General features: G+C 45.3%; 3 protein-coding genes across 5 annotated transcripts; 2 read left to right on the top strand and 1 right to left on the bottom strand.

The window, feature by feature from the left end:
- The first annotated feature begins 1,618 nt into the window (after positions 1–1,618).
- On the top strand, positions 1,619–2,815 carry CUNH20orf141 (chromosome unknown C20orf141 homolog). The gene is given in 5 exon segments (XM_008854494.2): positions 1,619–1,843; positions 1,846–1,877; positions 1,963–2,010; positions 2,012–2,149; positions 2,151–2,815. Coding segments are annotated over 5 exon segments (489 nt in total). The 3' UTR covers positions 2,197–2,815.
- Positions 2,779–3,409, top strand: Tmem239 (transmembrane protein 239). The gene has a single exon (XM_008854495.3). It carries the CDS (start codon positions 2,941–2,943, stop codon positions 3,394–3,396), a length of 456 nt encoding a protein of 151 aa, XP_008852717.1. The 5' UTR covers positions 2,779–2,940; the 3' UTR covers positions 3,397–3,409.
- A 16,120-nt stretch (positions 3,410–19,529) lies between these two features.
- Positions 19,530–24,935, bottom strand: Pced1a (PC-esterase domain containing 1A). Of its 3 annotated transcripts, none has more exons than XM_008854489.3 (9): positions 24,804–24,935; positions 24,372–24,528; positions 23,781–23,860; positions 23,432–23,670; positions 23,191–23,341; positions 22,856–23,102; positions 22,095–22,139; positions 20,212–20,487; positions 19,530–19,902 (listed from the first exon to the last, which is right to left on the bottom strand). In XM_008854489.3, the coding sequence occupies exons 2-9, from the start codon at positions 24,493–24,495 to the stop codon at positions 19,655–19,657; spliced, it is 1,410 nt and encodes a 469-aa protein (XP_008852711.1). In that variant the 5' UTR covers positions 24,496–24,528; positions 24,804–24,935; the 3' UTR covers positions 19,530–19,654. The 3 variants fall into 3 exon arrangements, with proteins under 3 accessions (XP_008852711.1, XP_029412713.1, XP_008852712.1); XM_029556853.1 differs by having other exon boundaries at positions 24,372–24,512; positions 24,804–24,923; XM_008854490.3 differs by lacking the exon at positions 22,095–22,139 and having other exon boundaries at positions 24,372–24,512; positions 24,804–24,923.
- Between the last annotated feature and the right edge of the window lie 129 nt (positions 24,936–25,064).

Below are 25,064 nucleotides of genomic sequence, written 5' to 3'. Positions count from 1 at the left end.
AGGTCAGAAGAGGGCATTGAATTCCCCTGGAACTGGAGTTAAGGACGGTTCGTAGCCGCCATGTGGGTTCTGGGAATCGATCCCGGGTCCTCTGCAAGAGCAGTCAGTGCCCTTAACTGCTGAGCCGTCTCTCAGCCCCAGAAGCGTATTTCTTATTCTATCATTCTTATCTAACCTCTCATTTTTCCTAGGGGCCACTGTCTCCCTATCCCAACCCCTTCTACTTTTTTTCAAAGTATATATATATATATTTTTTTGTCTTTTTGAGACAGGGTCTCCCTGTAGTCCCAGCTGTCCTGGAACTCACTATGTAGACCAGGCTGGCCTTGAACTCACAGAGATCCGCCTGCCTCTCCCTCCCAAATGCTGGGATTAAAGACGTGTGCCACCATGTCTGGCAATTTTTTAAAATTATGTCACTTCTACTGTTGTCTCTCAAGTCACCAAACTGACCTTGTGGTCAGCAGCTTTGTAGCCACTACCCATTTACAGAGTCAGCAGGAGCAGGTTTACATTGCAGGTGACCAATCTATTTACTACATGTTCATTCCTTAATTTCATTCTAAAATGGCAGCAATTTGGAGTTTATGCTGGATGTGGTAGTACATTCCTGTAATCCTAGCACTTAGGAGGATAAGAATTAGGAGGATCACTAAGAATTAGAGACCAGCCTGAGTGAGTTCAAGGCCAGCCTGGACTACAGTAGAGGGACCCTGTGTCCAAACAACACTGTAGTTTGGAAATTGCTGTTGTATGTCTTTTAGGCTTACAATCTCTATCTTTTCTTCCAGACAGTATCTCACTATACAGTCTAGGCTGACCTTAAACTCTCTGCCTCAGGCTTCTGAGCACTGAAATTAACAGGTATGTGCCCAGCTCTCCAGCTCATTTCTGAAACCATAATACCTCCCATAAACTGCAGTGTTTAAAACATCCAAACAGCTTCCTCCTGCCCCACCCCAATTTAGCACGTCACTTGGGAGCTCAGCCCCACAAAGCCTAGGTTGCATCCTGGCAATGCCTATTTCTTCATTCCAGAGCTGCAGTCCTGATGCCCCCCACTACCACCAAAGTCCCCTAGGCATTATCCCACTCTTAAGGGAAGAAAACTGGAAAGAGAGAGAGAGATTGAATGACTGAATGACATTCCAGATACATAACCCTGGGAACTTTCAGGAAGAAAGCAGCCTCTCCTCCCTTGGGCAGATGCCCAAGTAGTGATGGTGTTAGCATGCTTTCCTGACAACCCAGTGCCCCATGGGAAGGCCCTGGGATAGAGAATTGTTAGCAAAGACATGAGTCTTAGTTCTCAGAAAACAATGACTTGTTAACTAAGCCACACCTAGCCCACCAGTATTTATGAGGCCAGACCAGATGTAGTCCTCTCCTTAATCCAAGGCCTTACCCAGCAATAGGTCACAATGCCCCAGATGTCAAAATTCAGAATGGTCAACCCAAGTGGGAGGAGGTAAGGAGGACTTGGTGAAGGTGTTAGGGGGAAGGAGGAGTTCTCCAAGGACCCAGTTCCTACTCTCTGAGCTCACCCTTTAGTGTATGCCAAGGTCTTCCTTTCGTCCCCAATTCCTAAATCCCTAGCAGTAGCTCTCTACCTCCTTCCATGACCCAGTTCTGCTTACCCAGGCCCAAAACCCTTACAGATCCAATTCTATTCCTTCCCAGGGGTTTGGGTGTTGGGGAGAGGTTGAGTAGGTCGGCGTATCCATGTATGTCCCCCTGGACCAGCCAGGCCCAACTCTTGGACAGTGTCCTAGGACTGGGAGCACTAGGACTGACAATTCGAGCAGTCTTTTCTACGGCTGGTTTAGCCCTGCTGCTACTGCTATGGTTAACTTCCTTGTTTTTGACCTACTCCACAGGTAATGGGCAGCAGCCTGACACATGAATACAGTAAGGAGAAGGACAAGCGGACAATTTCCCTAAGCTACCCCCCTCTTTCCACAGGCCCACAGGCTCCACCCTGCCACAACACAGACTTCTCTCAATGGGTCAGTCAGGGGGCTGGTGAAGGTCCAGGACAGTAGGCAGCAACCCTCTTCCCAACAGGGACGGTCTAAGGATTACTCAGCCTCCAGGATGCACTGCTCCTGTTGCTCCTGGGTCTGGGGATTCTCTTGGAAGTCTGTGGCATGCTTACCCCTGCTGGGCCTAGCTTTTTGCCTCTATCCATGGGCCTGATCGCCCTTCTGAAATACTAAATGCCTTCCAAAAATACAATGACCATTCTGCTTCCTCAGGCTTCTTCTCCATCCTGAGCTGGACAGGTATAAGGTTGAGGGGTATGGGAGGAATACCCCTTTATTTTCATTTTAAACCTCAGGGACATCTGGTCTGATAATATGGACATTGGATAACTGGGTCTGAGGCTTAGAGCAACAAGAGAAGGCAGGGAGAAGGAGCCCTGCAGTTGGAGGCAGTCATTCTGAACCTTTTCTGTGGTTTAAGAGAATGAACGACTTGCAAGTAGGATGGAGTTGGCATTAGCCAGCAAGAGGGGACAGGGATGGGGAAGGTTTCCTACAAGAAAGCATGAGAGTGGTATCTATAGGGCTTGCTAGGCTCCCCTGCCAGCCTGGAGGGTCCACAGAAAGAGATTCAAGTGAGCCTCACACTCTACAGAGTAGGTCCTCTCTTAGCTGGACCCCACCCCAGCCCGGGTCATAATGGGACTCCCCTGGGGATGGTGGGGTGGGTGAGAGTGAAGGCCTGGATCTGGTTGCCAGGCCAGTCTGAACATAGATAGAAGCATCATGACTTAGGTGGCTCTGCCCAAAGGTAAGTCCCAGGCCCCAGTTCAAAGCCCCATCCTACCCATGCTGGTGTCCTCTTGACCCCTGCATCCCCACCTATCCAGATGTCCTGGGCATCTCCAGGGCTGTTCCTGCAGCTGGCCTGGCCCTGTCCACAGGTACACCAGCCGTGATGCAGCAGCCACGAGTGGAAACGGATATCATCGGGGCTGGTGAGGGGCCCCAGCGGGCAGTGCCCTGGTCGGCCTGGGTCACCCGTCTGGACTGGGTACGTTGGTGGGCATGCCACATGCCCCAGAGCTGGGCCCAGTGGTGGACCACGTCAGGCTGGCGGCAACCACTACAGCGCATACTATGGGGTCTGGAGGGGATACTCTACCTGCTGCTGGCACTGATGCTGTGTCATGCACTATTCACAACCGGCTCCCACCTGCTGAGTTCCCTGTGGCCTGTGGTGGCTGTGGTATGGAGCCATCTGCTGCCAGCTGTCCTGCTGCTGGTACTCAGTGCCCTGCCTGCTCTACTCTTCATGGCCTCCTTCCTGCTGCTCTTCTGCACGTTGCTGAGCCTCGTGGGCCTCCTTACTTCCATGACTCATCCAGGCTATGCTCACGACTTGGACCAATAGAAGGGCAACCCCATCCTGCTGCCTGTGTCTGTTAAGCCCTGGCCTAAGGCCTGAGCCCTGTGGAGAGGGAGGACAATGGAAACTTATCAGGCCCAAGGCCCCCAATAACAACCACAAGTTGAGGCCTGGCTTCTGGGCATCTACCTTAAACCCATGTTGGTATCAGGGACCAAAGGCTTTGAGAAGAAGGGACAGGGCAGATGGCTTAGCCAAACCACTGAGAACACCTGTGTAGATGTGGTAACTCCACTAGGTCTCCCTGGGAGCATCTTTTTGGTCACCCCTGTTCAGCCCTCTTAGCTTCAGAACTGTGAAAGCTTCCAGCTACATACCCCCTGGACTTAACCATTCTTTCCACTGACCCTCTTTCCATTTCCAGCAGGACAACACAGGCCCTAGAATAGGTCCTGACAGAAATCTAGCTAGGGGATGGTGATGGTCTCAAACCCTGAGATATCACCTCACTTACCTGCCAGAAATGGGAACTGGGCCAACCAGTTTCATTTCATGTGTGTGTGTGTGTGTGTGTGTGTGTGTGCATGGAATTGGACCCAAGTCTTTGTGCATACTAAGTATACACGCCACTGCTATGCTATACCCCACCCCCTACATACTCTTTTTTTTTTTTTTTTTTTTTTTTTTTCTCGGTCTTTTTGAGACAGGGTCTCCCTGTAGCCCCAGCTGTCCTGGAGCTCACTATGTAGATCAGGCTGTCCTTGAAAACAGAGATCCTCCTGCCTCTGCCTCCTGAGTGCTGGGATTAAAGGTGTGCGCCACCACGCCCGGCTTATACTCATTTTTTTAAGAGTCTCCAGGTCTATAAGGGAAAAATAAGTCCCATTTCAGCCACACACAATGTATGGCCAATTCATTCTCTTGAACCTCAATGTTAAGTGAATTCCAACTGTTTTAAAGAGTTGTTGTGATTCAAAGGCAATATCTCTCTGCAAAATACTTTTTTGTTTTGTTCTGAGACAGGGTCTCATGCATCTCAGGCTGGCTTTGAACTCTCTGTGTAACTGAGGATGACTTTGAATTTCTTTTTATTATTTTTTTATGTGTATGTGTGTATTGCCTGCATGTAGGTAAGTGCACCCATGTCATTCAATGCCCGTGGAGGACAGAAGAGGCTGTTGGATCCCTTGGAACTGGAGTTACAGACAGTTGTTAGCTGCCATGTGGGTGCTGGGATTTGAACCCGGGTCTTCTGCAAGAACAGCCAGTGTTTTTAACCGCTGAGCCATCTCTCCAGCCCCCGACTTTGAATTTCTGATCCTACTGCCTCTACCTCCAGAGTGCTGGGATGAAAGCATGTACCACCATGCCCAGTTTTATGCAAAGTACTTTGAAAGGCAAAGTAGTTAAGATGTTTTGAGCTTCAAGAAGATTCTGTAAACTCAAAAGGTTTTTTGATCCAGAAAGAGAAAGTTTCCCTGAGCTTCCAGAAAAATTCCTAAAATGGTAAACACAGGACAGTGTGGACAAGATATAACAGGTTGTGTTGCCATGAAACCTCAAACTAGGCAGATGTTGAACTATACTAATTGTGAAATGTTTGTGGCTGGGACCTGGTGCCAGGAAATGCTTGCAAGGCTGTTTGAGTTAGAAAAGCATAGCTCAGGGATTTCCAAAATTGATCAAGTTGCTCACAGTCCAGGCTTTGGATCATTCTCTGCCTCAGGGTGTGACCATTCGCATATTTATTGGCCCCTCTAAACAAAACTTTTGAGTATCATTATCAAGTAAACTGATAGACAATTTGCCCACAGCCAGGACTCCCACCAGTCCCCATCCACTCCTGACCCCTACCCAATCCCTGGTGCTTTCCAACTTCTTATCCCTATTTTATATTTTAACCCTAAAATGTTTGCTTTTGAAGCTCTAGACCAAAAACCTCCCCTCTTCTGCCACCTAAACACCCAAGGCCCTAGAATCAGGGTTCATTTCAGCCAAAATCTGCTAGTTTTGGAACCCTACATATTACTGATTAGATGCCTTTAGCTTCAGTGCCCAAAACCCAAGACCAGCCCTTCAATCCCATTGCTTTGTAGTTCTTTGTAGTTGATATGGCCTGGTATCAAGGCAAGGAGAGCTATGGAGATGCTGTAGGTTCAGTGGTCACTGTAGTGGATCCTAGCACTGTCACTTTCTTGCTCCATGCCCTTGGTGGAAATAACTCAAACTTCTTATGTAGCTGAGGATGATTCTGAACTTCTGATCCTCCTGCCTCTACTTCCCAAACATTGGGATTACAGGCATATGCTATCATGCCCGATTTATATGGTGCTGGTATCAAACCCAGGCCTTCCTGCATCTTAGGCAAGCACTATACCAAGTTACATCTCCAGCCCTACTAAATCTTTCTGAACTTGATTTTCCTCACAGGGTAAAACAAAGAGAAATACCCCTACCTTGGGGTTTCTAGCATGTAGGTAAAGTGCCTGAACTAGCCTCTAATGTTACAACTTGTATCTATGCCGTGACTATTTTGTCAAAAACAGGATAGCTGTTTGCCAGTGCCAAGGCCAGGCTGTTTGAGTCTCAGACCACATTAGAAGTCTGTGGAAAAGAAAGCCATGTGCTCTGGAGGAAATACGACCCAACTTAAGATCCTATGGCTCCTATCAGAGATGAAACCCAGGCCTAGGGATATCATGAGTCAGAGCAGTCCAGATTTCCAGTGAGCTGAGACATCAGGATCTAGCCTGGATCTTTCCCTGATTTGGCCATTTATTGCTGGCCAGGGATATCACTCTGGAGAACTGGGACCATTCCAGTTAAGTGGGGAGAAGAGGTTTTGATCAAGACCATGTGCACAGGATGGTGGGGGACATGATGCAGGCAAGAATAATAAGGCCTCCTTTTCTTTTTTTCTATCCCTCCTGCCCTGCTGGTATATAGTAGGGTGGTGCAGATAGACTAGAAAGCAGATAGGCAGTCCTTACAAAATTAAATATACTTGATACCCAGGCATAGTGGTGCATGCCTTTAATCCCAACACTCAGGAGCCAGAGGCAGGCAAATTTCTGTGAGTTCAAGGCCAGCCTGGTCTACATAGCAAGTATCAGGCCAGCTGGGGCTACAGGGAGACCTGGTCTCAAAAAGACCAAAAAAAATTAAATATACTTATATCCTATGATTCAGCAATTCAAATGAACTCTCACAGAGGTCCATATGGGCCTTGCTCTTCAAAATGTTCTGAAATGGAACAACATTGTAGGTATCCCTCAGAAACTGGTGAGAAATACAGACTCTTTGGGGACTGGGGCTATAGCTCAGTTGGTAGACTGCTTACCTAGCACTGCAGCCCCGGGTTTGATCCCCAACACTGCATAAACCTAGCATGGTAGTGCTCGAGCACTTCTAATCCCGTTATTGGGGGGGGGGGTAAAATCAGGAGGATCAAAAGTTCAAGGCCATCCTCAGTTACACAGCTAGTTTAAGGCCAGCCTGGATTACATGAGGCCCTATCTCAAAACAAATCACATAACATCAACAAGAAAAAACCCCCAAGGGACTTTTAAGGCCACCCTGAGCCTGCTGAACCAGGACCTGTGTTCTTACAAGTCTTCCAGATGATAAGTGTGCACAAAAATGTTTGAGAAGTGCTGCACAGGACACATGTTTGAGCATGTTACTTTTACTATTGCTGATGGGGGCAAAGGGATGAGAAAGGTAAAGCATGGATGGAGATGGGCACTTATAGAGAGGAGGCAGAAGTTAGAAGGGACAGAAGCTACCTGGATCAGCTTTAAAATCTTAGCATAAAATACAATCCTCATTGCACAAATTTAAATGCATGACAGCAATACAGTTTTGTTTTGCAAGAAAACAAAACAGAAAAACAGATTGGCATAGACGGCTAGAGGCAGGCAAATGGAAGTGGGATACAGTTGGATGAGAGATCCTGTAGAAAAAAAAATGTCATAACTCCTGAAATTCCTTTTAATGTATGTAATGTCATCCATTTAGGGTTCAAATTATTTTAAAATGCAACCAATGGAGAATGGACCTACTGTGATCAAAGAGTTCTAAGTCTTTCCAGTTGGGTCAAGAGAGGAGAGGTGTCACAGTGGCCTGGCGTCCTGGCCCAGCAGATGGTTATCTTTGCCTGCCCTCTCTCACCTCACCCAGCGGTCTTATCTGATAGGGTTGGCTTAAGGGGCTGTGAGTCACCAATCATGTGTCCCAGCCAGAAAAACGGGTCCAGGTTTAACCCAAGCAGAAGTGTTAGCCACCAGCAGCCCTGCATCTTAGTTAATCCACAGCAGCGCACACATATCTTGATACTGAGATGTGGGGGTGTGCCATACAACCTTCCTCCCCTCCACTTAACAGGGAGCAAGGAGAAACAGTCTGGACCCAGAAGGGGCTCAGAAGGCCAGCATCATGGGGGCATGTACGCTGCTACGGGGCACTCATTGAAATGGAGCATTCCTGGCTGAGGGGTGTGCGGCTAGGAAAGGGATTGCTAGGAGAAGGAAGCCTAGCAGCACCTGGGGGCTTAAACAAGGCTCAGCTTGGGAAAACCAGAGGATGTGCTTGCTCTTCCTTGGACTCCTGGGGCAGAGCCCAAGCTGGTGGTGAGACGCACTAAGCACCGTGCAGTCAGAGGGCCAAAGTAAGAAGAGAGGAGGAAGGGTCATCTTGGAGGGGAAGGCTGCCTATGCAGCGCCCAGAAGCACGGGCGGGTCACGGACGCAAAGGCACTGAAGAGCTGGGCAAAGATCGCGCGAAAGACCTGGGCTAAGTGGACAATTGCTAAGGCCTGAAATTGGAGATCCCAAATCTTGCTTGGGATATGAGGGCCAAGGGCATCCACAACAGGGAATGTGTGGAGCAGCGAGAGCCCCAGAACTGCATCATGCGGCTCGAACCCCCTGGTGGAGACCTGTGGCTCTGGCTCTGAAAGGTCCGGCATGACTAAGGTTGCTGGGAGGGAAGCATAATTCCTTAGGCTTGGACACCAGCCCGGGACTGACATATGCGATGTCCGGGGTTTAATCACCAGTACATACAACAAAATAAAAGAGCTTCATTTAACATCTATTATTTCAATCATATTTTCTGCCCTGTCTTCAAATCCTTTCCCCAATCCATCCATGTTGGTGTATTACTAGTTCACTTTGTATGTTTGTGTGTGTACTTACTCATGTACATGCATGTGTGGTGATCAGAGGACAACCCCAGGTGTCATTCTTAAGAACACTGCCCACCTCCTTTGAGACAGGATCTCTCACTGGCTTGAACTCACCAATTAGACTAGACTGGCTGGCTATCAGTCCCAGAATCTGCTTATCTCTGCCTCCTCAGCACTGGGCTTACAATTCTGTACCACAGAATTTTTAAGTGGATTCTGGGGCTTAAATTTAGGTCCTTATGATGCAAGACAAAGTATTTTAACAACTGAGCTATCCTGCCAGTCCAATATTTCACTTTTAAAAATAAATGAGCAGTATTCTATTGTATGGTATGCTAACATTTATCAACTCACCAGTTGATGGACACTTGAATATTTTTCAGCTTTTGCTATTAAAATTAAAGTCACTATGAACAATTATAAACAAGTATTTGTATGAAGTATTTGATTTTTATTGGTTAAATAAGGATGAAATGGCTGGCTCATGAGGTATGGTGGGTTTTTTTTTTTTTTTTTTGGTCTTTTTGAGACAGGGTCTCCCTGTAGCCCCCACTGTCCTGGATTCACTATGTGGACCAGGCTGGCCTTGAACTCACAGAGATCTGCCTGCCTCTGCCTCCCGAGTGCTGGGATTAAAGGCGCGCACCACCACGCCCAGCCTGAATTTGTATTTTTCTAATGGCTAAAGATATTGAACACTTTTTTGATTTATTTGCAATCTGTCTTCTTAAGTATTCAGTTTGCATACCACCCCCCTTAAACTTAATGAACTTTGAGAGTTCTTTATTCTAAACCAAAAAGGGGAGGTTTTTTAATTCTAAATACAAATCTTTTATCAGATATGATTTGAAAATATTCTCTTATAGCTTGCTTTTCTTTCTTAACAGCCTTTAAAAGAACAGCCATTTTAGATTTTATTTTATTATTTTTAATTTATGTATATGAGTTGAGTGTATTGCCTGCATGTATGTGAGTGCACTCGTGTCCTGCAATGCCATGGAGGTCAGAAGAGGGCTTCAGATTTCCCTGGAACTGGAGTTGCGGACAGTTGTTAGCTGCCATGTGGGTGCTGGAATTCAAACCTGGGTCCTCTGCAAGAGCAGTCAGTGCTCTTAACTGCTGAGCCATCTCTCTTGCCTGACATTTTACATTTCAATGAAGTACAGCTATGCTGTACATGATATTTATAAATTGTACTATTTGAGCTCATTGAGAAATGCTCCCCACCCCCATTTAAGATCCAAGCATGTTTGTTTCAAAGTGTCCTCCAAAGTCCCTTGTCTTGGGGTTGGCTAGCTCATCTAAGTCTGTGACAAGAAGGGAAGAGAACTGCAAAACACCCCAACAGCAAAAAGACTACTGTTGAGACCAGCCTGAAGGTATTTCCAACAGATGCTATTGTTTAAAAATTTTTAAATTTATTTTTATTTTGTGTACAAGTGTTTGCCTGCAGGTATGTAAGTGCACTGGTGTTGTGTAATGGCCATGGAGGCTAGAAGAGGACGTAGGATCCCCTGGGAACTGGAGTTACAGACGGTTGTTAGCCATCATGTGGGGGCTTGGAACCAAACCTGGGTTCCTTGGAAGAGCAGCCAGTGCTCTTAACTGCCCCAGATGTTACTATTGTTTATCCCATAATATAAAAGTGTCTACAGCAGGAAAGAGAAGCTGAAGTCCAGTCATGGGAAATGCATCTATAGAGAGAAAGCTTAATTGGGCATTCCAATAGACTGTCTCAACATCCCCAGTTGGTTTCTGCCAGATATTGTGAGCACCCAATCTGATAACTATCTGCTGCTTTTACTTGGAAACCTCACTCAAGGGGACACTGCTCAGTCTAGAACTCCAGGGAACTCCAGTTAGCTACCTTAACTGGGCTTTCTCCACTTGTGCTGGATGCCTGCTGTTATTTGTTCTTTCACTTCGAAGCTTCCCCCAAGGGGACAACAGCTCTAGCAGACACTCTTCTGGGAATTCTAGCTGGCTGCCTTAAAGGTACTTCCCCAGTCAATTTGATGATATCTTTGGTTGCTATTTAGTTAATAAACTCTCACTTGAAATAAAAAGTATGGCTATCAAAGATCATTCTCTCGACCACACAGCACAATAACACATAATTTTTTTGTTATGGATTATGGTTTTGGTGGTACATCTAGGACATTTTTGCCTAACAGGTTACAATTATTTTCTTGTTTTCATCTAGATTTATAAATTTAGGTTTTACATTTTTGTTTATGATTTATTTCAAGCTAATTTTTGTATGTGGTGGAATCTGAAATGCATTTTTCTCACTTGACTATGCAGCCATTTCCCTATTTGCTGAAGTTTACCCTCTCCACTAAAATTATCTTTGCATTTTCTTTTAATTCCTTTTTTTTTTTTTTGAGGCAGGGTCTCCCATAGCTCCAGCCCACCTGGAACTTACTATGTAGACCAGGCTGCCTCTGAGTGCTGGGATCAAAGCTCTGAGTGCTGGGATGAAGGGTGTGCGTGACCACTCCAGCACCTTCATGTAAACTCACAGTCCATATCTCTTTCATGACTCTACTTTGTTCAATTGATTTGTCTCTTTTTATTTATTTAATTTTTGTCTTTTTGAGACAGGGTCTCCCTGTAGCCCCAGCCAGCCTAGAACTTGCTATGAACCAGGCTGACCTTGAACTCACAAAGATCCACCTGCCTCTGCCTCCCAAGTACTGGGATTAAAGGCATGCCCCACCGCCGCCCTCTCTCTCTCTCTCTCTCTCTCTTTTGTTTTTGAGACAGGGTCTCCCTGTAGCCCCAGCTGGCCTGGAACTCACTATGTAGACCAGGATGGCCTCGACCTTACAGAGATCCGCCTGCCTCTGCCTCCCAAGTGATGGGACTACAGGCATGTGCCACCATGCCCAACTGTTTGTCTCTCTCTCTCTCTCTTTTTTTTTTTGGTCTTTTTGACTTTAAAAAATTTTTTTTTATCATTTTTATTTTCTGTGTGTGTGTGTATTGCCTGCATGTAGGTAAGTGCACCCATGTCATGCAATGCCCAAGGACAGAAGAGGCTGTCGGATCCCCTGGAACTGGAGATACAGACAGTTGTTAGCTGCCATGTGGGTGCTGGGATTTGAACAACCAGTGTTCTTAACCACTGAGCCATCTCCCCAGCCCCTTGACTCTTTTTAAAATATTTATTATTTTTATTTTATGTGTATGAGTGTATTATTGCTTGCATGTATGTAAGTGCACCTGTGCAGTGCAATGCCGTGGAGGTGAGATGAGGGGGTTCCAACTCCCTTGGAACTGGAGTTAAGGACAGTTGTTAGCCACCATGTGAGTGCTGGGAATTGAACCTGGGTCCTCTGAAAGAGCAGCCAGTGCTCCTAAATGCTAAGCCATCTCTCCAGTCCATTTATCTCTTTTTTATGACAATACCACACCCTCTAAATGTTGGCTTTTCTAGATCCTTTATGTTGCTATATGAATTTTATTTTATTTTCATCTCTTTGTCATATTTTGAGACAGGGTCTCACTATGTAGCCTTGGCTGACCTGCAACTGGCTATGTAGACCAAGCTGGCCTCAAATTCAGAGACAGCCTGCCTTCAAACCCTCCTGGGTGCTGGGATTAAAGGCATGTTTCACAATGCCCAGCTCCTTATAAATTTTAGAATCAGCTTGTCAATTTCTGCAAAATGGTACGAGTTTGATTGTGATTATACAGAATATATAAATCAATTTGGAGAATATTTTTTGGCTGAGACAAGGTCTCCTTGTAGCCCCAGCTGTCCTGGAACTCATTATGTAGACCAGGCTAGCCTTGAACTCATAAAGATCCACCTGCCTCTGCTTCCCAAGTACTGGGATTAAAGGCGTGCGCCACCATGCCCGGCGAGAAAATGTTTTTAAACATTTATTTATGGCATGTGTGTCTATGCTATGGTATGCACACGGAAGTCAGAGGACAATTTATGGGAGGCTATTCTCTCCTTCCACCATATGGGTTCTGGAAAATTCAACTCAAGCCGTAAGTCTTGGCAAGCACCTTTACTCACTGAGCCATCTCACTGGCCCAAAATACAAGCATTTTTGAGACAAGATCTTGATGTGTACATAGTAACTAACTTGTTAAATTCACTTGTTAATACTGGTAGCTTTAAAAAAAATAGATTTCCACTGGATTTTTTTTTTTTTTATGTGTATGCGTGTATTGCCTGCATGTAGGTAAGTGCACCCGTGTCGTGCAATGCCCTTGGAGGACAGAAGAGGCTGTTGGATCCCTTGGGACTGGAGTTACAGACAGTTGCTGCCACGTGAGTGCTGGGATTTGAACCTGGGTCTTCTGCAAGAACAACCAGTGTTCTTAACTGCTGAGCCATCTCTCCAGCCCCATCCATTGGATTTTGTATGCAGATAATCCTGTTACTGCCAATAAATTTTTACTTCTTGCTTTCTAATCTGTACACCTTTTACTTTTATTTCTTGTTATTGCAGTGGCACAGGACTTCCAGTATGGTGCTAAATAGAGACGGTGAAAGTGGGCCTACTAATTTCTGATCTTAGGGGGGGAAGTATTCAGTTTCTTTTATCATTAAGTTCGATGTTAGCTAGAAGCTGTTCATATATGTCTTTTATCAAGTTGAGAACATTTCCTTCTAATAGTAATTGCTAAGCGCTTTTAAGAATGGATTTTGTCAAATGCCTTTTTTACATCTAAGAAATTGACCATATGCTTTTCAGTATTTTTGTTTGATAATACAGTTAATTACATTAGCTTTTAAAAAAATATTTATTTATTATTTATTTATGTCTTTTTTGAGACAGGGTCTCCTTGTAGCCCCAGCTGTCCTCGAACTCACTATGTAGACCAGGCTGGCCTCGAACTCACAAAGATCCACCTGCCTGTGCCTCCCAAGTGCTGGGACTAAAGGTGTGCGCCACCATGCTGGGCTTATTTATTATTTTTATTTTATGTGTATGAGTGTTTTGCCTGCATGTATGTGAGTGCACCTGTGTTGTGCAATGCCACGGAGGTCAGAAGAGGGCTTCAGATTCCCCTGGAACTGGAGTTAAGGACAGTTCGTAGCTGCCATGTGGGTGCTGGGAATCAAACCTGGGTCCTCTGCAAGAGCAGTCAATGCTCTTAACCACTGAGCCATCTTCAGCCCCTACATTAGCTTTTTGATTTTTTTTAAAAGAATTTTTTCTTAATATTTTATTATTTTTATTTTATGTGTATGAGTGTATTGCCTGTGTGCAGGTAAGTGCACCCGTGTCATGCAATGCCTGGGGAAGACAGAAGAGGCTGTCGGATCCCCTAGGACTGGAGTTACGGACAGTTGTTAGCTGCCGTGTGGGTGCTGGGATTCAAACCCAGGTCTCCTTCAAGAACAACCAGTGTTCTTAACTGCTGAGCCATCTCTCCAGCCCCTACATTAGCTTTTTGAAAAATTAAAACTTGCTTTCCTGGCTGTAAAAAGGAAATAAGTTGTATAGCTTGACATAAAGATTTGATAATAAAGATGGTATTTCCTTCTCAGAAATCATGCATGTAAGCAAAAATAAAAATAAGCAACAGAAATACAAACACCATGTTTGATTAAATCAAGAGGGCAGAGACTCCAAGTTGGGGGGATGCTGGGAAAGTGCACATTGAAGGTAACTTGGCAGAGACTCCAAGTTGGGGGGATGCTGGGAAAGTGCACATTGAAGGTAATGTGGCAGAGACTCCAGTTAGGGGGATGCTGGGAAAGTGCACATTGAAGGAAACGTGGCAGAGACTCCAGTTAGGGGGATGCTGGGAAAGTGCACATTGAAGGTAACGTGGCAAAAGCACTGTGGAGCCTATGGCAGCATTTACTAAAGCAGAGCATTTACATACTTAATGGCACAACAATTATATTCCAAGAGAAATGAGTACATCTGTCCATCAAGATTTGAACATTTAAAAAATATTCATCGGCTGGGTATGGTGGCGCACGCCTTTAATCCCAGCAGAGGCAGAGACACGTGGATCTCTATGAGTTCAAGGCCAGCCTGGTCTACAAAGTGAGTTCCAGGCCAGCTGGGACTACAGGGAGACCCTGTTTCAAAAAGAGAAAAACAAACAAACAAAAATATTCATAGATGCTTTGTTCCTGTTAGCCCAAATCTAGAAACAATTCAAAGGTCTAACAACAGGAGAGTGGATAAATTATTTTCTTCACATCTGATGAGATACTACCCCTATACCTCACAGAAGTATTCTGGGAAGAAACAAGAAACAAAAGGCCATTTTTGTTCTGTGTGATTTCAAAAACAGGCATAAATGTATGGTGATAGTCATCAAAATAGTGATTACCTTTTAGGGGCAGCATTGATAGAGAAGGGGGCATAGTGGAACTTTCTGGGATGATGAAAAAGTTCTATATCTTGACCTGAATGATGGATACATAGATGCACACATGTAAAATTTCATGGAGACATACACTTAAGATTTTTGCATTTTACCTGTAAAATGTACATGTGAATTATATGCCAATTAATAGAAAATCAGAATGCTTTTTTTTCCGAGCAATCAACCAGCTTAATATACAAACATGAAAGTGATTTAATGAAAGAAACAAAAATGTAATTCAGTGTATAAACACAACAAAACACAGTTTTCACAATAGATGTAGAAAAAAATTTTTTTTATCATTTGACACCATTCATGATCAAAACTGTTAGTGAACTAAGTATGGAAAGTTAAATAGGGCTGGGGAGATGGTTTAGTTGATACAGAGCCTGCCTTGCAAGCACGAGGGCGTGTTTGGACCTCTAGCACCTATGTAAAAGCCTGATTTCGTGACATGCATTTGTAAGCCCACCATGGGGTGGGGGTGAGGGTTGGGTGGGGGCAGAGACAGGAGGGTTCCCTAGGGCTGTGTCAGGGGAGGGGAGCCAGTTTAGCTCATCAGTGAGCTCTGAATTCTGTGAGAGACTCAAAAAACAGGTGAAGAGCAATAAAGGAAGACACCTGACATTGACCTCTGTTCTCCAACACACACTCATGCATGTGCACCACACACATACAATCACACACATACACTATGCACACTTAAAAAAATTAAAGATCCAGTTAAAGCTGACTAAAAACAGCAATTTCACATCCACTGTCTGAGAATCCTTGCTAGCACAGTAGGACGAGGACCACACAGGAAAGTCCAATTCGGACTGACGTGGCTTCGTTTGCAGAGCTTCAGAGCTCTCAGGTGTTACACATATTTTACAAGTATGCAATATCACACATCAATTTAAAGATTGGAATGATTTAGGCCGAATGAAAAAGCCAGATTAAAAAGTGTCTATCAAATGATTCTACTTACATAAAAATCCTAGTAGATCAATACTGATGGTTGTTTGTGGAATGAAGCAGGAGAATATGAGGAAGCTATGGGGGAGCAATTATGTTTTTTTAAGTTTATCTTTTTAAATTAAAAAGTATTTTTATTTTATGGGTATGACTGTTTTGTCTGCATGTATGTATATGCACCACATGCGTGCAACACCCACAGAGGCCAGAAGAGATCACTGAATCCCCTGGAACTGGAGTTATGGATGGTTGTTAGCGGCCTTGTGGATGCTAAGAACTGAACCCAGGTTCTCTGCAAGAACAGCCAGTGCTCTTAACTGTAAGCCACCTTTCCAGCCCCAGTTTGGTTATCGTGATGGTTTCACAGATGTATACTTACCAAATTGTACACTTTAAATATGTTAATCACATTCAATCAAGGTTTTTAAAAAAAGAATTGGGTTTGTTTCCTTGTGAGGAGGAAAAGCACTATTTCACTCTCACTGCTTCACGTCTAGATATACTTCATCACCGAGTTGCACATACAGTCTCTACAAGAAACTGGACAATGCAATAGGTGGCAAACAATTCAGTTATTGGGAAATTTCAAGTTAACATCAAATGCTTTGAAAAAAAAAACCTACCAGTTTTATGTTTCTTTAAAGAATTTTGGGCCAGAGAGATGGTTAGGTGAGTAAAGGTGCTTGCTGCACAAGCACAACCTGAGTTTGATCCTTGAAACCCACATAAAGGTAAAAGAACCGACTCTACAAACTCATCCTCTGGCCTCCACATGTGTGCTATGGCACATAACATTTCTCCCCTCCCCCATCATATATATAAAATAATAAAGTTTTAAAAAATAATTTTTCTTCCTGGAGAATAAGGGCTAACATTAAAGTGCACATGTACCTTTTACTGTTTTTAGAAATGTGTTGATATGGAATACAAAGCACTGGATCTATTCTTTTAAAAAACAAGATTCCATGAGTGAGAATCTGTGTAATACTGTCACATTGATTGATCTGTCAATGGTCAATTATGAATGGTTTTTGAGACAATGAAATTTGAGTTCTGATTAACTAGCCAATGGGCCTTTATATTGGGGCAACAGAAGATTTTAATTATTTTTGCATCTCAAAACAAAGTCCCGAAAATAATTTAAATACAAAGGATGATATGTGTAAGGCTACTTTTGTTTGTTTTGCTTTTTGAGACAGTCTCACTGTGCAGCCCTGGCTGGCCTGGAACTCACTAGGCAGACCAAGCTGGCCTCAAACTCACAGAGATTTGCCTGCCTCTGTGTCCCTAGTCATATATAAAGCTATTTTTAAGTCTTCTGTTTCCCAGTTAGGACTCAATAAAATCTGTAATAAGGTAAAAAATAAAATAAATAACTGTTTCGAACTGCATGCTTATATGACAACCTAAAATAATTTCATTTTTAACATAAAATTTAAATGTAAGATTAACTTATTTTGAGAAATTTTAAAGGGATGCAAGAAAATTAAAACAACAAAAGGGTTGGGGCATTGAATGTTACAGAGCACAATGGAGTCAAAATTAGGAAAGAGGACAGATGCAGAGGACACTGAGTATATTAACAGTTTCAAAGTTGCTTATAGAGTGGAGTTCCAGAATTGGGAATTCTCAAGTTCAGAATTAAAGAAACAAGTAGAAAATCCTTGGGAAGGTTCAGTAGGAAAGGTGACAAAGGATTCTTGGAGAGCAGGATGGCCAGCAATAGAGAAGGCCCAGTGAAGCTGGGAAGGCATACAGCTTTTTCCCATATCAATTCACATGTACTTTTGCCCAGTGACATTGGAGACCCAGAAACACAAACAGTTCTGGGTAAATAAAGCGGTTTTGAGAAGAAAATGCTAAAAGTGACAAGGGACAAACTGTATGCAAACTGGGCAAACTGTATGCAGCAGAAAAATGTTGTTCACAAAGATGGTTTTTTTTTTGGCCTTTTTGAGACAGGGTCTCCCTGTAGCCCCAGCTGTCCTGGAACTCACTATGTAGACCAGGCTGGCCTTGAAGTCACAGAGATCTGCCTGCCTCTGCCTCCCGAGTGCTGGGATTAAAGGCATGCGCCACCATGCCCGGCAAAGATATTTTTTTTTAGAAAACATTTTATTATTTTTATTTTATGTGTATGAGTATATTTTCTGTGTATATGTAAGTGTATCCATGTTGTGCAATGCCTGCAGAGGTCAGAAGAGGGTATCAGATCCTTTGGAATTGGAGTTATAGACAGTTGTTAGTCACCATGTGGGTGTTGGGAATGGAACCTGGGTCCTCTGCTAGAGTAGTCAGTACTCTTAACCACTATCTCTCCAGCCCCACAAAGATGGGTTTTTGATGATGAAAAGGAAAAAAAAAATCTATAAGGGAAATGATTAAAAACTCTTATCCCTGTAAAAATAAACCAAGAAAGCCTTTTCATTTTTGTCCCTTCAAAGATATTTTTTTTTAGAAAACATTTTATTATTTTTATTTTATGTGTATGAGTATATTTTCTGTGTATATGTAAGTGTATCCATGTTGTGCAATGCCTGCAGAGGTCAGAAGAGGGTATCAGATCCTTTGGAATTGGAGTTATAGACAGTTGTTAGTCACCATGTGGGTGTTGGGAATGGAACCTGGGTCCTCTGCTAGAGTAGTCAGTACTCTTAACCACTATCTCTCCAGCCCCACAAAGATGGGTTTTTGATGATGAAAAGGAAAAAAAAAATCTATAAGGGAAATGATTAAAAACTCTTATCCCTGTAAAAATAAACCAAGAAAGCCTTTTCATTTTTGTCCCTTTCTAATTTTCATTATATGAAAGGAAGTCAGACTTACTTGTCTTGGGCACTGTATGGGGCACCTTTGCAGTCTCTTTTGGCTCCTCCAAAGAGTGTTATTAACTCACTGACTCTCACCATTTGGTAACCAAGATCAACATTTTTTTTGATCTGCTTTTCTGTTTCCTTTTGGGTGAGATGTCCTTTTTCAAAGTTATATTAACAAGAAGGGAAAATCAGTGCAAGAATTCTGTCCAGCTGTCCAACCATTCGAATTCTAATCTAATGGATCTTTATGTTCTAACTTTTCTGCCCTTCCCTCCCCATACTTCAAAGCTAAGATCCTATGCCTCTGTTGTACCCTGTGTGCAGTACAGCACAGCTTCTCTACCACTCCTGTCCTGCACCAACCTTGAATGTCTTCTCCATCAGCTCCTTTTGTTTTCCTTAAACTACTAAGAAGCTGCAGTGTTTGCTTTGTTCCTACTGCATGCCTTATCAAGTAAATAATGGGATTCTAACTGCACTTCTTGTTTAGTTCTAACAACTTACTGAATGTCTGCTATGCGCCAAAAATACATAAGGTGTCTTTCTACCTCCAGAGGTAGATGAATACTGAATATACACACGACCATAAGCAACTGGGAGGGATAGGTTAAGAATTAGCCAGACCCAAAAATCCCATATAAAATACTGACAATTTCAGCTCAGACCTTGATTTGTTCGAGTCCTAAAGACTTACTGACAACAGAGGATCCCTTGGGGAATCTTTTTCAGTTCTTGTGGAAACAAGTATCAGACTATATCTGGTGATTTCTAAACAGCTTGCGCCAAAAGCCCAAGATAGAAGAGGGCATAGAGACAACTTCCTGAACCCTTAAGATCATGGTTTGGAAGACCCACTCCTCACACAGGAATGTCACTCTGTCCTTCCGTGCCTTTATTGATAATAGCAATGGGCAAGAACACCCTGGTCCAGCAGCTGGGGTATCAGGCAGGCCCTCAGGCCATTGGCACATCTAGCCCCAATCTAAGATCTAGTCTACCCAGGCCATGTCCCTGAATGGGCATGTCTCCGTCTGTCCAGTTTGTATGTGTGGATCAATCTCTCTGAGTGTCTGAGCCGCTGTCTACATGCTCCCCCCATCCTTGGCACATGGTAGGGGTTGTTAGGAATACAACGTGGCATGCCCCGATGGACCACTGGGCCCCGGTGCTGACCATGGGAAACAGGGCCAGGTACTGATGGTGGCAGGGGGCCAGGCACAAAGTTCACTCCAGGACCACATCCTACAAAAGAACCAGTCGTTATCAGAATAATCGGGCAGCTCTGCTCTTCCAGGGTGAGTTTCCCGGGGTTTTCATTCCCACCTGCAAAATGGGGGTTCTACTTCCCCCTACCTCCAAACCAGTAACTGTGACAATGGGTGAGCAGACTAACAAGGCTACAAATGCTATTCCAAACCAAGGGACTGCTGTGACCAAACCCAAAAGACTGTACCCAACTCTTCTCAGCTCGTGTGAGCACAGGTAGCTGGGCTGGAAGACATGCAAAGGGAGGCTGGGAAAGTTGTGAGCAGCAGTTACAGAGGTACCTACCTAAGTTGGGTGGCATTGAGGAGTCTTCCACTGCACTGTATTTGAAGAATTCATAGGGTTGAAAGGGCTGGCCTTGGTAAAAGGGGGCATCCTGGGGCATAGGTGGGAACAAGGGAGGTGGTGAGGGCTGAAGAAGTGGGTAAGGAAAAGACATGGGAGGGGACAAAAGGGAGGGTGGGGGTGGGGGCAAGGCCAGCTGCTCCCCAAAGTCTGGGGGCTGCCTATGGCTTCCCTGGAATGGATGATCCGTCTCAGGCCAGTCCTCAATCCACGGGTCTAGGAATGGGATGACAGTTTTAGGTAGGCCTAGGAAGCCAAGCTGCCAAATGCTAGCTACCCATACTTCTAGAACTCTATCCTCTTGGGGAATAGGGCCAGAAGCTAGAACAGCCTGTGACGTCTACCAGTCTTCCTCATTCTTTTCCTCAGGCCAAGCCCAAAGGTTTTTTTTTTTTTTTTTTTTTTTTTTGCCACTCACATCTGCCTGTTTTCTGACCTCATGTTCCCCCCCTTTTGAGCCTGTTTCCTTTGTTTGCCCAGTTCCTGAACCTTTTAGCTTTTGCCTCCCCACAAGTCCTCCCCAAAGTCAAATAGAAAGATCCAGCTCTCCCTCCTCCCATTCGTCTTTTCCTTAGAAACTGTCACAAGGAATATTTTGCCACATTTTCATCCTTCATCAACTGTTTACTGCCTCTTTTGACCCCACTTCATGACTTTAGTGCTTTCCTACAAACTTAACAAAGTCTTTACTTTCCAGCAGTCACATGACATCACCAATCGAGCCTGTCTTCCCTGAAAGCACCTCTCTATTCTCAAGTCCTTTTGTTTCCCCATCAACCTCTTTCCTGCCAATTCAAAAAGTGAGCATTGCTCAGCTGTCTCCAGGGTTTATACTCATGCCCTTCATTTTCCATCTCTGCAGGGGACTGCTGACTCCAAGTGTCTGTTTCCACAGTACCGCAAACAGATCTGCTGAATCAAACTCACATACTCATCTTCAACATGCCTGGTTGTATGCAGTGCTGGACACTGAACCCAAAGCTTCATGTGTGTTACCAACTTCCTACTAACTGAACTATATCTCCAGCTGTTTCCATAAGTTAGTCGGTTTCTTTTTAAGACAGGTTCTTACTCTGTAGCCCTAGCTGGCCTACAACTCACTATACACACCAGGCTAGCCCCAAATTCATAGATTTGTCTGTCTCTGTCTATGCCTTCGCCTCCTGAGTACTGGGATTACAGGCATGTGTCATCATTCCTGGCTCCATAGTTTTTCATTGGATTCAGAAGCCATGAGCCACCACAAACTAGCCTCACAACTTTTAAAATGTTCCTTTTTTAAACTGGGGACCAATTCTCTCATTAAAAACAGACCAGAGGGGCTGGAGTGACGGCTCAGCAGTTGGTTAAAAGCACTAGCTGCTCTTGCAGAGGACCTAAATTCAGTTCCCAGCACCCACATGGTAGCTAACAACCATCTGTAATTCCAGTTCCAGGGGATCCAATGCCCTCGCATTGCATGACATGGGTGCACTTGCATACATGCAGGCAATACATTCATACACATAAAATAAAAATAATAAATAAAATCTTAAAAAACCCAGAACAGAACAAAACAAACAAGGGACTGGAACCAGTACATAATCCAAATCCTAATCCATCTTCCTGATGTTCCACTTCCTAACTACCAAGTCCTGGCAGTTTGTCTCTATGATATCCTGGCCTCTCTGTGTTCTCTAAACCTTCTACTATTGCAGCAGTGACGAGCATGACTAATGCTTCCAATTCAACAAACACTACACTCTTAGCACTATGTACAGAACAATTGCGTTGGCAATGGGCTGAAGGGGATGAATAATCAATAAGTGAGGCAGGATACTTGCCCTTTTGGTACATGATGCAGATGTGGAAATAAGCCATGATGCTCCCTTTGTGGGCAGGCAGGGATTGAGAAATTAACAAGGAAACAAATGATCCATATCAGAGAACATCTCAGCTGGGATGCAATGAGTGGAACTCTCAGATCCTACAGCAGTGACTAGGATGATGCCAGTGGAGAACTGCACTAAGCTGGGACCAGAGATACTGGGACCCTGAGGCAGAGTTGAGGTGCTCATGAGACGTTGTCTACTAAGCTTGTTACTATGAGACTAACATGCAAAGGCACTATAGGTTACATTATGTCTCTGTTCATTAACCTGCCAGCTGACTGTGCATCTCTGCCAGCTGACTGTGCATCTCACCCTTTCGGCTGATGAGCTTTCTTGCCTCTACCTGGACTACTCTTCCTCCATTTCTGTCTCCCACCACCCGTACTTGGAACTACCTAGAAGTATTCTCATTTCTCTCCTGTTTATCTACTGAGTGAGGTCTTTTGACACTCTCTCTGCCTTATGTGATCAATGCTTGCATACAGTCATTCAAGTACACAGAACAGACTGTACAGCTAGATTAAAGAACTAGAACTTGTACTAAAATGTTGCTCCTGTGATCTAACCATTCCCAAGATATCAAATAGCACTGAGGAGCCACAGAAGTTCTTCATGGGACTGCTATTCTCAGTATCTGATCCATTCAGTTTCTGATTCTTGTGCTCTGAGATCCCTATCTGCATCACTACCCACCCCTCTGTGGCAGGGCTTACCAGGGGGATGATTATGTTTGGGCAGCTCCACGCCCCAGGCATCGGCCACATGGGTCAGAAGCAGGTGTGAGAGGTGGCGATGTGCATGCTGGTCCCAATGGACACCATCTCGATGACGGTGGCGTACAGCATGCCGAAAATGAAAGTGGAGATCTAGGACGTCGAAACAGTGGTCCCCAGCTAGTGTAGCACTGTAGAAGTTCCCCTCAACCACATCCTGACGCAGAGAGACTGCCAGGGGCTGGAGCTATTTGAGAAAGTGGATCCTCTAAGAGGGTCCCCTATCTACCAGCCTGCCACCCTATTCCCTGTCCAAAGGGGCCTGAGTCACTTACCTCAGGCAGGAGGAAACCCCCAGTGACACGCTCCCCGAGAGGCATTGCCATGTTCCACACCAGCAGACAGGAGTCTGGCAAAACCTGGTCCATGCGCACAAACACTCGTTCCAGGTTCTCCCGATACCTCTCCATTGAACAGCGGCCATACCTGCTGGGTAACATCATAGGTGGGCAAGAGCCCAAGAGTGGAGCCATACCTCCACCTCCAACCAGCATTTCCCTTTTCCCTTGCCCGAACCTGGAGAGATCCCAGAGGCAGGAGTTGATGATGACTAGGTCAGGAGCAGGTCCATACTTCAGCTCCTCCAGGACATCCTCAAGGTACTCCGAGTAAACACGGGTGAGGAAGTAGAAGCGCACAAGATGGTGGCCAGAACCCGAGCAGAACTGACGGACCTCACGGTACTGTGTCCCGTTGTGCAGCTCGCCCAGCTGGCCCCCAGCCACCAGCTGATCCTGTTCAAAGCTCAGCTCCCCCTGCCCACCCACCCCCACCCCGCTGGTCAGATCCATGCCAGGCAGGTGATCCTTCACAGGCCAGGGTCTGCACCCACCCAACACTGGCATGGCTGCCAAGCTTCTCTCACCTTAGCTTTCAATTGGGCAGCTGTGAGAAGTGTGTCTTTCTGGAGCAGAAGCACCAGGTCCTTATATACAGCTCTCTGGACTGCAGGGAGACAGGGTTCCTAAGGCTGGGGCAGACTTGACCTTCCCCCACATTCTCCCAAGTCAAGGCCTTCCTCTACCTAGGTTTGGCAGGCTGCCCAACAGTAATGTATAGAATGCTGACTTACAAGAGAAAAGATGAGGTTTAAAAGCCCTGGCACTGCCTATGTTTCTGATAGCTACGTCCCTTGCCTCTAATTTATACATAATGACCCACAACTGAAAGAATTAACTTGGCCAAGTCACCCAGGAAACACAGAACACAACCGCTCCTTATGGGAGAATTATGGAGAACTGTGAGATATAAGATGTCAAACAAGCACCGGCATCAAAGCGCACAAATGATATGTCAGGACACCTGTGAAGGCTATGTACGGAAGAGGAAAAAAAAGCAGTCTAGTGGACTAAAACCGAGTAGGCAACTAAGTATGAAATGAAGACTTCGGATGTAGACACAAAGAAGAAGCTGCAGATGTGGGGCTATGAAGTGTCTTCCTAGAGGGGTCACTCACTGGAGTCCCCCAAGATGACCACGAACTTGTTGTGTAGCAGCTGCTGGACTTCTGAGGCCTGGAAGTGGACCATAGCGCTTCGCAGCAGGCGGTGCGGCACCTCGTTTTCCAGACAGAAGACCATGCTGCCACTGACACGGACTGCAGGGAGAGGCCACTAAGCCAATAGACACGGCAAGGACTCAAAGTAGGTAGGTCCTGGGGCCACCCCTGAATAACAGATGTGCCCTGACCTCTCAGAGTTATAGTGAGAAGAGTGGGGATGCATGACGGAATCCATGGCACCGCCAGCCTTGGTTCATTCGGGACGGGAGGTAGAGTGACCCGGCCCATAGGCCTACACCCTAGCGCTTCGCACCCCACGACTCCCTTGCGCCCTGCCAAGCGTCAGCCGCTGCCCCGCGCATGCGCACGCTCTCCCGCACCAATTACCGAGTCTTGATGCTCCAGGGATTCACCGGCCAGCAGGGCAGGCCTGTACACCCAGCGCCTGGCCCGCAGTAGGCTCCTGATCTAACGTCATGTTCCCGCGCCCCTGGACGACAGTCGGTTCTGCAAAGACCCCTCCCCGCAGAGCCCGTGTGCCCTGGTTAGCCGTTGGTGCGCAGCTCGATGCCCAGCGCTCTCCATGCGTGCGTCGAGGTGGCCAGGCCGACCCTTCCAGCATAGGCGCTCCGGGCGGAGACGCTCATG

The sequence above is a fragment of the Nannospalax galili genome, unplaced genomic scaffold (genome assembly GCF_000622305.1).
Source record: "Nannospalax galili isolate Female #2095 unplaced genomic scaffold, S.galili_v1.0 scaffold707, whole genome shotgun sequence".
In the NCBI taxonomy this organism is placed as follows: Eukaryota; Metazoa; Chordata; class Mammalia; order Rodentia; family Spalacidae; genus Nannospalax; species Nannospalax galili.
This window is presented reverse-complemented; position numbering and strand designations above follow the sequence as displayed.

Excerpts from the sequence above, each read along its gene's own strand:
- Tmem239 (XM_008854495.3), top strand. The coding sequence starts at position 2,941 with ATGCAGCAGCCACGAGTGGAAACGGATATCATCGGGGCTGGTGAGGGG.
- Pced1a (XM_008854489.3), bottom strand. The coding sequence starts at position 24,495 with ATGGTCTTCTGTCTGGAAAACGAGGTGCCGCACCGCCTGCTGCGAAGC. Across the intron at positions 23,861-24,371 it reads GGTCATCTTGGGGGACTCCA|TCCAGAGAGCTGTATATAAG; the intron begins GTGAGTGACCCC and ends GTCTCCCTGCAG. Across the intron at positions 22,140-22,855 it reads CAAACATAATCATCCCCCTG|GGAGCATCATGGCTTATTTC; the intron begins GTAAGCCCTGCC and ends CTGCCCACAAAG.